General features: G+C 46.0%; 2 protein-coding genes across 2 annotated transcripts in view; one reads left to right on the top strand and one right to left on the bottom strand.

Annotated features, from left to right (window-relative positions):
• Positions 1-73: 73 nt before the first annotated feature.
• Positions 74-3,120, top strand: TTC19 (tetratricopeptide repeat domain 19; the record flags this gene model as incomplete). Its single annotated transcript, XM_010136747.1, has 7 exons — positions 74-112; positions 488-544; positions 818-879; positions 1,381-1,475; positions 1,679-1,833; positions 2,165-2,327; positions 2,819-3,120. Coding segments are annotated over 7 exons (705 nt in total), but the record flags the coding sequence as incomplete, so codon positions are not given.
• Positions 3,121-6,657: 3,537 nt separating this feature from the next.
• LOC104493976 (nuclear receptor corepressor 1-like) overlaps positions 6,658-9,463 on the bottom strand; it is a gene marked incomplete at its 5' end in the record, with an annotated part of 27,551 nt that continues 24,745 nt past the window's right edge. The window contains 3 exons of the mRNA XM_010136748.1: positions 6,658-7,426; positions 7,619-7,801; positions 8,348-8,569. Coding sequence (XP_010135050.1) covers positions 7,239-7,426; positions 7,619-7,801; positions 8,348-8,569 — 593 coding nt within the window. The remainder of the gene's footprint in view (positions 7,427-7,618; positions 7,802-8,347; positions 8,570-9,463) is intronic.

Genomic DNA, 9,463 nt, shown 5'->3' with positions numbered 1-9,463 from the left:
GGTGGAGCTGCAGGCAGGGGGAAGAGCAGTTGTTGGGGCTGGCCCCTGCTTCAGCACGGTCTGTCTCTTGCAGATGGCAAACGTGGCCTTCATGCAGGGACAGCTGGACAACGTGAGTTAACTCCTGGGGTTTTTTCCTTCTAAGAGGCTGACATCTTGAGAGATGCTAAGAGAAGTGCTTTCGCAGTTAAACCAGCCAGATACCGCAGTTACGCATTTAAAGGCTGTCCTGAGGAGAATCTGGGAAAGCCCCGACAGCACCCAGAGGTGGTAGGCTGGTGGCTGGGGAAGCAGTCCTCAGGCAGCACTGCGAGGACCCGGGAGCTGAGAGTGCTGCTGGGCTCTGGTTAGCCACTCCTTTCTGACTGCAGTTGACATACAATGTAAATGCCACTGATGGTGAGACAGGTTTATCCCAGCCTCTGTGACGGGTAGAGATCTTTTAACTGCCATCATTCCTCAGTATTCCCTTAAATTCTCATTTCAGGCAGAAAAACTCTACAAAGCAAGTATGAGCTATTTGCTTGCAGGGGACACGAAGGAGGTATGTTCTGACAAGGGCTTTCATCTGGAAGTGTTAACGCTGTGGGGCACCACTCTGGTTTGTTTCTTGTGCTGTGATACCTCCTGCTGGAAACTGGCAATACTAGCCATGAGCTTGCCAGATCCTCAGGAACTTCCTTGAAGGGGATGGCAGCTCTGGAGACAACAGGATGGGGATTTTTAAGGTTGTCTTTAATGTGTTCTCTGACAAAGTAGTGTTTCTGCTGGGGAGTTGCAAGAAAAATAACAATTGCATTGTGTGTCCTTCTGGCAGGATGACAATGCAGTCCTGGAGATGTCCCTCAAGCTGGCCAGTATCTATGCTGCTCAGAAACAGTAAGTTCCTTGCTTTCGCTTTCATCTCGGCTTCACAGTGGCAGCAGTGGCCAAGCAGGGGCTCTTTAAGAACAGAGTGCCTGAAGGACCTTTGATGTGACAAGTTACCATCAACATAAAGGTTCCACAGGCACGATACTTGCCTACCCACTGCCTTGTAGCACAGTGTTGCGGTTATGACCTGCCCGGCTGAGGGCAGAAGTAGCCAGAGAGGACGTTGCTCTTTGGTCTTAAACCCACCCCTCACAGGAGAGAAGGCTTTCGGAGCTGTTAGTGGCTGGTGGCCAGGGGAGTGCTGGTGTGGGTTGCCTGAGGTGGCCCTCCACCTTCCTTGACCCGTGGGTCCAGGGGTGGAAGGGTCCAGGCCATGACCAAGAAGAGAGCACCGAGGGCAGGAAGGTTCTGCTGAAGGGGAAAAGCTGTCTTCCAGGCCATGTAGAATCAGGGGTTGAAGGTATTCGCATTTGTCCCTTCAGGGACGGAAGGACCTTTGCTTTGCAGGCACAAATTAGCCCTGGCTGGTTACCAGTTCTGCATCCTGACCTTAGAGGAGAAGATTGCCAAGCAAAAGGACTTGCCTGAGGATGTCTTACCAGGTGGGAACTGCCCGATCTGCCAAAGGCTTCTCTCATTATCTTCTCTCCACTTCCCTGTCCTTGATGTTGCTTTCCATAGTGCCTAAACACCATCTTCACTTCAATCCACTGTATTCATACTGCATGAGTTTCCTGCTCTCGTAGGACGGGGACTCGTGCTTGGTCTCGTAGAAGTGATCTCTTCCACTCCTCTCTATTTGCAGCTGAAGAAAAGGCCAACACCCGTCTCTTGCTTGGGATGAGCCTAGACTCCTATGCTCGCTATCTCCTAAACATTAACCAGCTCCCAGTGGCCCAAAAAATGTATGAGAAGGCTCTGCAGATATCAAATGATGTTCAGGGAGAGACTCATCCACAGGTGACGTGTACAATGGTAGCCGGACTACTAGGGGAAGAGAGGCCAATCTCCCAGGGAATGAGTGGCTTGAAAAAGCAGCTTTGCTGGCATTAGACGTGCACAGTGCTAAATCAGGTTCTGCTTTCCTGCCAGGCAGAATGAGCAGTATATGAACATAAGGTACATAAACATATGTACATGCTGATTGATACATAAACATGAGGCACTTACTGAACGCTCCTCTGGGAAATACTACTCTTACTAGTGTGAGAGGGGTGTGAACGTGGTGCTCCTGCTGCTCCAGACCTCTAGAGGAGTCGTGCTCTGAGGCTTCCTTTTTGTCCTGCTGCAGACTGTGGTCCTGATGAATGACCTGGCAACTGTACTGGATGCTCAGGGGCGCTACGACGAGGCGTACTCCCATGTGAAGAGAGCGGCTGAGCTGGCGAAGAAGACTCAGCACCCTGAGGAGCACATGGTGCTGAATAACCTGGCAGCAATTCTGATGCACAAAGGTAGGTAAATAAGTGTGCGGACAGCAGGTACCTGTAGCATAGGGCTGAACTAGAGGGTTATTTTTGTGTTAGTGTTTTTAATTTAAGCAGTAGTTTGCTGACTCTGTGAAGGCAGCCTGCATTGTGTTCAGATAGCATGTGGCTGCTGAAGGATCCTGTCCAAGATAAATGCAGCACTGGTGCACCCACCTCAAGAGGTTGCCAGGCTGCCCTTGTGCTGTATGTACAGGAACTGACTCCAAAATGACAGAAGACAGGCAAGATACTTGATTCTGTGAGAACTTAATGCTGAAGCAGCACCTTGTCCCATCAGCACTGCTGCTGTCTGGCTCTCGCAGCTGGCGCCCCTGGGTGCTGGGTGTTTTCTGAACCTCCCTAGTCCCTGAGGCGCTCCACGTGGGTCTTGCTTGTCCTTGGCTCGCACTCAGGAGGGGACTCTGAAAGTGGGCTTTGTAATGGGCCAGCCAGACCTCTTTCTCCTCTTGCTACAGAAGACTTCCTGCAAGCAAAACAAGTGTACAAGGAAGCGCTCAAGCAGGCACAGCAGAAGGGAGACGCTGCTTCTGTCCAGCACATCCAGGAAGAACTAGCTGAGCTGGCCAAGAGGAGAAAGGGCTCCAAGTAAGTCTGGCCACAGAGCCCAAGAGCAGCAAGGGCTGGTCAGTACAAGCAGCGCAGGACCAGGCTGGTGCATTTCTCCAGGGGAACAGCAATGAGGAGTTTTAAGGACTACTTAATGAGAAGGGCTGCTGTTGCCTAACAACTTAGCCCAAAATAAAGGCGTGAAATCTTAGCTGTGTATGTTTGTGGTATAGTCTGTGGTTAGAGTGACCGAACACGAGTGCTTTAACTCTGTCTTTCCATTTCAAAACGTGGCTACACTAAAGCTAAGTCATGAGAGCGAACAGGCAGGAACTGTCTCACTCCCCACATGCTGGTTAGCACAACGGGGGGTGCTTTTGTCAGGGCTAGGGGTCAGAAGATATTGACTCCCAAAGAGCATTTCCCAGACTCACCCTGTATTATGCCAGAGCTGTAGCTCCATGTCCTTTTCAAACAGGTTGCCTGAAGATCAAGTGTTTTTTCTTCAAAGCATTTAAAATCCAAAGATAGAACATGCCCTCTCAGGAGGGGTGAGACTGACCAAAGCAGAGCTGCTGGCAGAAATAAACCACTCTGCTCCCTTACCCTTACCCCAGTCAAGGGCATGTGCCATTTGGCTATGTGCCAAAGCTGTCCTCCTTTCTTGGAGAGCCAGTGCTAGAAAGCTGAGGCTTCCTGTTGGGAAAGATGGCATGTGAGCCACGTGCCTTCAGGTGAGCCTCGTACGAACAGCCTGCTTATGCAACAGAACTTTTCAGTTCTGCCTGGGAGAGAGAGGAGAATTAAAGCAGAAGTTGCTGAATCTGTATTTAGGTGAGACAGAACTAACTGTAATTCTGCCACTAGCCAGGTGGTATTTTAACCTCTCATCTGCAGGAACTGCAGCTGGTTGGTACAACCTTTCATGTTCATTGCAGCATTATTACTTTACTTACAGCAGCATTAGTGGCTCCAGCCCTGCGTAACTTTGAGCTGAGAAGAGGTACACAGGTTTTCCAGTGTAGATGTTCACTGAGGCTGGAAAAAGTGAAGTCGCACACACAGCTTTGTTGTTGGCAAGCTAGGAGGTAAAAATATGGCTGTTTTGTACAGGCTCGCTTGTACTGACACAGAGGCTTTAAAGAGGGTTGGCTCTCGTGTGGTGAAGCTCTGGTTTGGGTCGTTCAGTGGCAGACCCAAAGAGGGTGCAGCAGTGTTAACCGGGAGCCCTGCAGCACCCCCTCGGGGAAGTGTTTTGCCTGTTCTGGTGAACATAGCTTGATGCTGCAAAACAAGAGGGAGACACAGGAAGAGCAGATGGAGAACTGATCCCCTTTATTGATTGGTCTGAATCCAGAAATCACTGTCTAATGAAGACATTGTGTGGGGAAAAAAAAAGTTGAGTTTTATGTTGCATGGGTTTTTCAAGTCTTAAATGATTTCATATCAGAATCACGAAACATATCAAGATGAAAGCATTGTGAAAGCGCTGATCAGAAATCAGTTAAAAATTTGTAGTAAACTACACTTTGTAAACATGTTTGAAACAGGTCAGATGTAATTCCATTCTTGAAGATTGCTGGAATTGTGGTAAACCCTAACTTTGGCTCTGGAGAGGTTTTTACACGGGAGAAGTTAGAACTGGGAGAACAAACAAAAAAGCAGCAACATCGTATGTGCAAATGCCACTCAAGCTGTATCTCAGGAGAAGGTGACTACCCTACCTGGGAGATCTTGCTGCTGCAGCAGCAGCAGCATGAAGCTTTGCAATGAACATGCTACACTTACTGTACAGTTAGCAAAGACATTTGTCTGTACATGCCTCTTTCATGTTGAATTTGTTACACTAAGAAAATGAGAACAAGTGAGTTCTAGAATGGAACTTAACTCCCCACTCCAAATTTACACCTACAGAAAGGGCAGATCTACGTGGTTTCCAGTATATGTTGCTGTAGGAACAAAACTCTTAAAACAAGAGCACAGGTCTACAAAGGGGATGAAAACCTTGCTACTTGAAGCCAGAAGGGTGAAGGATGGGAAGGTGAGGAGAATCTTTCCTAGAGGCAGACTGGAAGGAGATTTAAGACTCCAACTGATCTGCTCTGATGCAGTGTTTAAAAAAAGTAGCAAAATAATTGAGTATTTGCAATGCAGTGTCAAGTTTCCAAAGGAGTTCCTTGGGTGTTTCCCCCTCTCGGGGCAGAAGGGCTTTCCTCTGATGGACTCTGAGTGAACTGGCTGTTGGTAAAGAGTTCTGTACTTCTTCCTGCGTGTAACGGGACCGTTACAGTCTGTCTGTAAGATGCAGAGCTTACGTGGCTTAAGGTTACACGGCTGCATTATACCTTCCACACAGCATACTGCAAATACAGGGTTAAATTAAAAGGATTTTGACTAGAAAAAAGCTTGAAGGCAAAGACTCTGTTCACCAATGAGATGCAGAAGCAGTTTGGAATCTGACAGAGCATGCCACCCCCCAGCTCAGTGCTATCTGTAAATCAGTCCTTCTACCCCAGAAGATTGAAATTCACTTCCTGAGGTCAGTGCAGCATAAAACAAGATGCTTTTGAAGATGGGTGTCAGGACACCCTGTGATACCACTAACCAGATGTATGTATACATGAGCTACAAGCATATCATAGCAGGCATTGATAGGTGAACGATTAAGGAGACTCTCCTAGTACCATACACAATTTAAAAATAAAAATCACCCTAACAAGTATTGCACACTTCAGGAGTTAGGCCAAGCATTTGTTAGGGCTGGGGTGCAGACTTTAAAGTACTTATTACATAAAGATTTTAAAATCAGACTGGAGGAAGGTAAGAATCACAGTACCTATTTCAAATCGGTGGTAACAGAAGCCAAGTAGTTGACTCGTGCGTGGCTCAGTTATTCTATAAAAGCATTGTGTTTTATTTAAACTTGGGATGTAGAGGTTTTTCTTCTTTAAGGATTTATCAACCCACCCAGAGCCTCTGTTCAGATCAGCCATTTGCTGTGGTTAAATACGACAGTAAAATTGAGTAGCCTGTTTTGACTGCATACACTGCAGAAACAGAGAACACGAAGGTCGGCTTTTGGGGCAGTTAAAATTCCCAGTGTGCATAACAGTGAGGTATGCCTCCAGAAGCTGCTCTTTTTCTTTTTTCTTTTTATCCTTTTAAAAATGAACCATAACATACCCATGCAATAATATTTCTGCAGTGTTGCTAAATAAAACCAACTGCACCAAAAATTTACAATGTGGCAGAATTTAAAATTCAAAGAAATATATCATCTTATTCCAGCGAACCGGACTATGTTAACGTACAGAATTCATTAAGGGGTCAGTCTTAAAAAAAAAAAAAATCAACATTTTCACAAGAGCTTGAACACCACTGAGAAAGTGTGTCTAGGGAAAAAAAATATATATAAAAGCACAATGCCTGCAAGAAGTGGCAGGGCATTAAATGGGCAATGATGCTAGGCTGGTTGGGAGGCTGGGGTTACGGTTAGGCTGGGTGGTTGGGAGACTGGGGTTATGAAGAGTACTCTACACTGGAGAAAATGCTTAAAAAAAATTACAAAATGACCCCCAAAGCTTGAACACCACTGAGAAAGTGTGTCTAGGGAAAAAAAATATATATAAAAGCACAATGCCTGCAAGAAGTGGCAGGGCATTAAATGGGCAATGATGCTAGGCTGGGTGGGAGGCTGGGGTTAAGGGTTAGCTGGGTCAGTCTTAAAAAAAAAAAAAATCAACATTTTCACAAGAGCTTGAACACCACTGAGAAAGTGTGTCTAGGGAAAAAAAATATATATAAAAGCACAATGCCTGCAAGAAGTGGCAGGGCATTAAATGGGCAATGATGCTAGGCTGGTTGGGAGGCTGGGGTTACGGTTAGGCTGGGTGGTTGGGAGACTGGGGTTATGAAGAGTACTCTACACTGGAGAAAATGCTTAAAAAAAATTACAAAATGACCCCCAAAGTTTAGGCAATGGTTTAAACATAAGTACACCAGATGCTATAGCAAGGGAAAAAACACTGCAAAAAGTACTCTCTATTTACAGAAGAATGATTTAAAGACATTATGGTTTTCTTTACAAATAGATGTAGAACAGGAATAGTCCACATTTTTAAAAACTCTTTACATATTTATCTTTAGTAAGTCAACCATCTTGAATGCGGTCCTCCGACACACGGCCTCTGCAGAAGGCATTTAACGGACTCTCCATCAATTCTTCATTGTGTGGCCCTCGCTCTCTTGGAAAGTCTCTATGGGCACAAGTCAAAAATAGATTTCTTTTTTTGACCCGCAAATTAAAAAAAAAAAAAATATCTGCATAGTTCAGTCATCACTGTCAGACAGAGTCTCATATTGTGCTGAAAGCAGTGGTGCAGGCTCTCGCTCCCATATCCTGTTCTGTTGGTGAGTGGTTGCTTGGCTCATGGACGGCGGGGCACACGTGATGGAGGTTGGCGGTGTACTGCTGAGCATCCTCATCGTCAGCGGGTTGTAAGGGAACTGTGTGGAACCTGAATCAAAGAGAGTTCCCCAAGTCAAAAACATGAGCTGTTCTGAGAGATCTGTACCTGACAGACAGCAGAAAATCTGTTTCAGAAAATCCTCATACGCTGACCAGTGCACCAGCGTTACAGCATGTCTACGCGTGACCCTTCTGAACACGTCACTTGGCTGGTCAGGTGTGAAGGAAACCCAGCTCTCACCTGTTGATGAAGGCCTGTCCTCCCAGGCCCACACTGGAGTCTGTCTGTGGTAGTCCCCTTCTGAATGGACAGAGGAGACAGAAGAAGGTCGTTCACTTCCCAAATAGCCCTGTCCTGGAATCGGAGACTTAGACTTCCTGCTGTTTGACTTGCCCATCAGCTTCTGCTTGCTGACTGCCCCTCCTTGGAACAGAAGGGACAGATTTTACACGACCGTTAACACTGCGGTTTAGCTTCTGTACGTTTGTTTCTGTGATTATCACGTAGCAGCAAAGGGAGTTTCACCCCGGTGCCTTCTGGAACGCTGATTCATTACAATTAGTGACCGTACAGGCTAGCCTGCAAACAGAGTATTGCTAGAGAACCCCTGTTCTTGTCACAGCAGAATGACATTTCCACTCTTGGGAAGGGACATGGGTTTGGGTCAAGCTAGCTCCCACCGTCCCGTGTTCCTACAGCTGATGTACTACATGGGCACTTTCCTCAAACCACCGAGAAGCTTCAGGTATCTAACACACCCTGTTATCTCTTCCCCATTTCATCAGCATTGTCATTCTCCAAGAAACACTGGCTAATGCTCCAGCAGCCACCAGGACCACTAGAGGGAACAGAAACACCATCTCTGTCACTTCCAGGGGAGAGAGGGATTTTCAGCAACACCAACTTTATTCAAACCCTTAATTTCTTTAACTCAAGACCACGAGATATGTAGGAGCTGCGGTACCTCACCTGAGTTTGGTGATGGATTAGCTTCTTCCCTACGCGTTTCATTACTTGCTGATACTGCAGCACTGGAACTGCCAGGTGCTACCGCGATAGCTTGTGACATTACAACTCCGTGCTCCTCACTCTTGTCATCAAAGTTCCCCATCAATGCTTTCCTAATAATGTCTTCCAGACCCAGATTACTGGCAGGATCTGCAAAGGAATGACCCCTAGAACTGACTGCACCTGGGAGATAAAAGAAAACATACAGGGAAAGGTGGGAGGGGAGGCAAAAAATGTATCTCAGAGAAATTACAAAGGGATACAGGAACAGATTTGAGAGGCAGAAAGGTGGGGGGCGGGGGGGAAACAGATGAATTTTTGTTTAAAGGCAAAGCTACATGCTCTAAAATGGCTACAAGTTAGACATGCCAGCCAACACTGGAGAGCTACGGCAGCAGTGCCACTGAGTGCCAGGCTTTGTGAGAGGTTACACTTTACTGGTCGGTTTTTTGGTTTGCTTTTTCTTTAAATAGCAAAGGAAGCCGAGCATGCTGATAGTGACCAAGTAAAGTCTGCAGCTACGATTCAGCTGTAAGAGGATGTAGTTGTAAGAATGCTTCTCATTAATAATCCCTACTGATCTGTCTTACGAAGTGTGTTACGAGCAAACTTTTGTTCCAAAAGCTTGTTTTCCATCTAAATTAATGGAGAAAAGTGCTTTCTCCACTGGAGACAGAAGCACTGTACCAGAAGGGGCAGTGACTGGCCAGAATCATGTGAAGTCAACCTGCGCTACAACTCAAGATTATCGTCTCTGCCTCACTTCCCTCGAAGTACGGGTTATACAAAATTTGTCTCATAGAAAGCTGGTGGGGTTAATTATGTATTTATCATAGGGAAAAAAACCCCATCACTAAGTATTTTAAACATCCCCCTTTATAAAGTAAATTGCATTTGATAAACTAAGCTCAAGTTTTGTTGAACTACACTGTATTTAATTTTATTTAAGTGAGATGCTAACCCATTTCATGACTTCTACCTCTGCGTAAAATTTGCAGAGCACACAGAAATAAATTGTTCTTCCTTGAGTTCCCATGTAAATATTTTCTGAAACTTCCTTAGGTCATTTTGCTTTTC

The sequence above is a fragment of the Buceros rhinoceros genome, unplaced genomic scaffold (genome assembly GCF_000710305.1).
Source record: "Buceros rhinoceros silvestris isolate BGI_N320 unplaced genomic scaffold, ASM71030v1 scaffold12635, whole genome shotgun sequence".
NCBI lineage: Eukaryota > Metazoa > Chordata > Aves > Bucerotiformes > Bucerotidae > Buceros > Buceros rhinoceros.
This window is presented reverse-complemented; position numbering and strand designations above follow the sequence as displayed.